This window comes from Acyrthosiphon pisum, chromosome X, assembly GCF_005508785.2.
Source record: "Acyrthosiphon pisum isolate AL4f chromosome X, pea_aphid_22Mar2018_4r6ur, whole genome shotgun sequence".
Classification (NCBI taxonomy): Eukaryota; Metazoa; Arthropoda; class Insecta; order Hemiptera; family Aphididae; genus Acyrthosiphon; species Acyrthosiphon pisum.
Genome location: NC_042493.1, coordinates 89,041,955 through 89,047,677, shown reverse-complemented (window position 1 = coordinate 89,047,677; position 5,723 = coordinate 89,041,955). Strand labels below are relative to the sequence as shown.

The 5,723-nt window shown below is 32.4% G+C and overlaps 1 protein-coding gene across 1 annotated transcript in view; it reads right to left on the bottom strand.

The window, feature by feature from the left end:
- The window catches only part of LOC100573101, a 13,391-nt gene continuing 7,668 nt past the window's right edge, over positions 1-5,723 (bottom strand). The window contains exons 2-3 of the mRNA XM_003244187.3: positions 4,795-5,015; positions 1-828 (exon numbers count right to left, since the gene is read on the bottom strand). Coding sequence (XP_003244235.1) covers positions 479-828; positions 4,795-4,981 — 537 coding nt within the window. The 5' untranslated portion in view covers positions 4,982-5,015 and the 3' untranslated portion in view covers positions 1-478. The remainder of the gene's footprint in view (positions 829-4,794; positions 5,016-5,723) is intronic.

Sequence of the window (5,723 nt, the reverse complement as noted above, 5' to 3'; positions counted from 1 at the left end):
TCATTACAAAGAAACAATTATATTAAATAATAATAATATATTATAATATACAATAATGCGCGGTCGTGCGCGGTCAACTACGCGGCGCTATAGACGCTGCTGCAGACGACGCGAAACGAATCATAATAAATTGGTAATAATAATAATAATAATAATAATAACATAGGTATATTCGTATGTAAGCGAGTAACATACACGCACGTACACACTCGACACTCGTCATGATAAATAAATAAAATAAATATATAATAATAAATATATAGGTAATGATGATGATGATAATAATAATAATAATAATTAAAAATGGCCGAAATGTTATGTTCCGCGGTATGACGTATAATACCTCCGCGACGGCGGGCGGCATTTTGCAGTGGTTTGTTATTATTCTTCGCTATAACAATATAGGTACGTAAATATTAATGTCGTCCGGTCGGCCGGTTTCCGCGGACCGGACATCCTTCCGTCGCCACCGCCGTCATCACCGGCGTCTCCTGACTTGCGGCGCGGCGTACGGCGAGTAGTTGACCGCGGCCGATGCCTTGCCGTGGCCGGCGTACGAACCGTAAACGCCGTACGACTCGGTGGGCGACGTGTGCCACGGGGTCTCGACGATCTTGTACGACGGCGGCTGGCTCTCCCGGTTCTTCTTCAGCACCATGATGAACTGTGCGATCTGGATGAGCACGCTGATCAGGCTCAGCCCGACGCTCTTGAACGCGAACACGTGCCCGATGGCCGCCATCAGCGTGCTAAGCATCATTTTCACGTAGCTCAGGCCCATGTGCATCATCTCCATCTTGTGCTTGTTGCCGCCCTTTTTGCCCCTGGCTGAAACCAAACGGTTGGCGACCATTAAATATCATTATGCGCAATTTATAGTTAATAATATAATAATATACTGCAGGTGTTAGGTATAGATTGGTCGTATAAGCTCAATATTTGTGGAGGGGGGGATGCTTAGCCTTCCAAATGCTTCTTTTACCTCCTGAGATAAATATATTTTTTGAGAAACCGTTTTTCCTTGCATAATATAATATTAATAATTGATAAAATATATACTTGATGATGTTTTTAAAATTGATGTGGGGATTTTTTTTCCAACTTGTCGTTAACCTTACCAATATTGTAGCCACAGCTGATGTCAATTAATATCATACACTGTGGTTATCAGCTGTTAACTAATACCATATCATTTCGTATTTTCGTCTTATTACCTAATGGTATGTACCTATAATCTATATGTATGTATGTATGTATGTATGTATGTACTATGTATGTATGTATGTATGTATGTATGTATGTATGTATGTATGTATTTAATATATATGTATGCATCATGCATGTACGTGTACACATTAGGTACCTATATACCCCCCATAAATTCTCATAAAAAGAGAGAATTAAAACAATATATGCCCACCTGTTCTATGGTAAAAAATCACCCTGATAATCCATGGATTATTTAAAACAATGGTTCACGTGACGTCATAGGGGGGTGGGGGAATTCATTCAAATTTCTGAAGGGGCTAATATTGATAGATACATGATGTTAGTCACCTTTATCTAATGGGCTTATGATGTTGGTAGGTACCGGACTATACATTATATTATGCAAAAGTGATCTTTTAATTAGTTAACTCAGTTAACTTAACTGTATTGAAGACAAATCATGAAAATGGCTGTATATAGTTAATAATTATTAATATAATCATATATTATATTACAATAACTAATATCAGTGATGTACCTGATATGTGACGTTACATAAAGCATATTTATTTAAATTCTAATTCAATGATAATTCGCCGTCACGTCGTATAGTAGTTGACGTATGATTATAGTCATTGGAGTTGAGTCCAGATGAGAAAAAAATAGTTGGCCGTATCAAGAAAAATAATTCACTCTACCACGGGTAAGTAGTAAATCAGTAAGTATTCCACGATAAATATATTCGTATATATTATGTATCATGTCTATACCTACATTGTATAAATAAATGGTGTGAGTACTTGAATAGATTTTTTGTATTCTATATATTATAATATGGGCTATTAGACATGGCATATACGTGGCATTGCAGATTACACAATTAACTATATCACTAGGTACCTACTATAGTTTATAGAACTATATATATTACCTACATAGACTAGGTACCTATATTAGTTTATACTTTCATACTAGGCACTACTCACTAGGTATAGACTATAGACTATAGTAGCGGTATCTACTATAATATTATACCAACTATAGTATAACTACTATATATATTAAATTATTTATCGTATCTACTATGTTGATTATCCACGATAATAGTAATGAGAGCACCGAAGTGAACGTTGACGTGTAGGCTATAGTCCACAGCACGTCGCTGTCGGTATAAGTATAGACTATACTACATATAGTTATATGTTTCATGAAGAGTATAACATCACTTGTTTCAGTGAAGATTATACAAATATGAATTAACAATGTAACTAATGTATTTTACCTTCTACATACCGTTTTGTCTGTTATAATTTTTAATCATTAATGATGATAGAAATAATAGGAGCTGCTATGAAAACACTAATGTGAAGTGAAGATTGAGAGTAACCCGTCGGTAAGTATAGGTGTACGTAGTACGTAGATACTACGCGTGCATTAAGAACAAATCGAATGAACTTGTTGTGGTAACTGGTAATAGGTAGAACCTATAAAAGATAATACTATAGAATAATGCGTGGCGAGATGATTTTTCAATTAATAAATCCGCGGTATATGTACTGGGGTACTAATAATAGGTACTAGTATTGGTCAAGAAGGTTACGTACTCATACATTTTATGTACGTTGGGTAAGTACCTATACATATTGTAATCATATAACAAGTAATAACAACCAATATAATAAGGTCAAGAAATAAGGTCGTAATGTTTTTTGTTTTTTTTTTTTATATATATATATATAGAGAAAAAAATGATGTACCTTTATATATGAGCTGCATAGTGAACTCAAATTCGTAATCGTCGTGCCATTTATACATGTTTATCTTGTGTACACCATTACAAAAATGCTTAACGTCATTACAAAGAAAATAATAAGCGATACCACCGGAAATTCGAATAATTGTCACGAGTCGGTTTTTCAACGCAACTACTCAACGGTGCATGACTGCAAACGGTATAGAATAGCACAATTACCTATGTGTGTTGGCCAAAATACTTAAGATAAAAACGCCTAAGTAAAATATACTATACCTACCTATCTAAAAAAAACTAAAAACTAAACTGTCTTAGAGAATATTTGATTTATTTGAATTTTCAATAGTTCAACTCCAATACATTGTGGTTTACAAATTAAAGACGAAAAATATTTGCTTTTTATATAGTTAAGAAAAATATTTATTTTTATATGATTTATAAAAATAAGAGCATATCAAATTCAAGTATAAGAAAATTTTGATTCGTAATGAATAAAATAACTATGGTATCTATATGTTCAGTAATCTAAGACGTTATACGGTTATACCTATCCTTATTACCTACATGTTTTGAATTACTCATTACTCATTAGTAACTTACACCCCCTTCCAATCAAAGCGTGAAGTCTCTTCCAAATATTTATGTAATTATTATTTTAATTTAAATATTATTCATATGTATAATATATTATAATGTTATAAACGCCAGCTGCCAGCATATTATAGGTAATATAAATAATAATTGGACTTGGACAATAATAATTAATAGGTACCTATAATAAAAATGAAAAACAATCATTTTTATTTTACATGTCAATCCATGGCCTATTTGTTCGATAGGTACCTACATATTTTATTAAATTATTCGGAAACCGTTGGTTAAGTTTGCCTGAAATACACTAGATAAACGGAGGTAACAAAAAAAATAGAAAAAAAGCGGGAAGTGGAAGTCACTCTGCTGTACAATAGGCAGTGGCGGGCTGAACTTCAATTTTAAATGACGCATTTTTATAATTATGTACTTACCACCACCACCACCATCATCCTATTTTTACTTATAACAAAGTTATGATGTTAATAAAATGTAATCAAAAGAGCCAAGAGGTCAGGCTTTAGTATGTAATTCTGTGCCACAGTCACGGGGTGGCACCACCCCTTTTGAAAAGTTGACGCAACTGCGTCAAAATTGACCACTTCGGTTAGGTTACAAGTGTGTAACAGTAATGGTCTTAAATTTGAATTCAATGGCATAGGTAATATCATTGTATATGAAAAATGATTGTGAGCGGAGACGATTTGTCAGCCTAGGATATTTTATATTATATTTATATTGTTATTATTAATACGTTAGCCGATTAAGCTGAATTATTATTATTTATTTTCTATCATATAAAATAATATATTAATATACTTTAGAAGTTTCCGGTACCCACAAATAATATTTTTCAAATATAACACAAAACTAAAACTAAAAGCTTTTTCACCCAACAAATACAATTTAATGACATTTATATGTTTTTTTTGTTAGAATACATCAAAAATCAAAATCGATTTTCTTAATTTTGTTTTTGTTTTCCCAATGCTATTGAGAACTCCTGGGGATTATTTACTTTTGACGTCCTAGAGTACCACCTAGATTCACTCTATTATCAGAAAAGATGTTGTTGAAGAAAATCTAAGCATTTTTACCCTTCCTAAAAGTTGATGACAGACACAAATAAAAAAAAAAATCATTGTAAAATCAATACATTCATTGCTCCGCTCAGAATCTAAAAGCCTCTAAATAGATCAGAAATCTGCGGTAGTCTTATGGGTATTATTATACAATATTACCTGTGTTATATATATCGATAGTCTCTGCAGCTGCTGAATCACGTGGTGCGGTGGCGTCAACAGTGATCGGATCGATGTTGGCAGAAATTACGGGCGTTGCTGATCTGATGCTTCTACGATCCGAGATGCAATGACACGAGCAAACAGCTACGGCCAACAAAACGACAATCGATAATAATTTGTTCATTGTGAATATTTTGTTTTTTCGACAACTTTGAAATCTAAGAAAAAAAAAACAAGACAAACAATTAATAATAATAATAGTATTCGATCGTATGACTGTTGATACACAATTAATATTGTTTTAACATAATCAGTGCATATAGCACGGCCTAAAATAGTGTGCAGTACGACACTGTTAGTGTAGTACGAAATCGGAATAGTGCAGTACAAAATGAAAATGTGTTTTGATTATTTTAGAGTTAGGTATATTTAGACTTTGTTACTGGTTTTTATTAACTTTTATTTTTTTTTAGTTTTGAATTTGAATTTTAATCTATGGTTATATTAACTGATAAATTACATGTGAGTGTGTGTGTGTCAAAAATATTGACAGATTATGATAAGATGATATTGTTTTACTTTTAAACGGACCTCGGTTATCTTTATAGTAGATTTCAAAAGCAAATTCAAACGGATGATGTATTAATATTTGATATAGAAATAAGAAAAAATACAGTTGTCCAAATGATTAAAAATTTAAAAGTGAGTCCATTATTGGATGGATGGGAGTATGTGTTCAAAAAAAACACAATTGTAACTTATAATCCAGAATTTGATAAAAATATTATTAAACTGCATAAAATTGAATTGTTTGATAAAAGTCAACAACCGAGAAGAAAGAAACATAATTCATATGTATCTGATGAACGTTCGTTTCTTGCAATACGAAATGATGTAATTGGACATATTGTTAATTAGCTCAACAC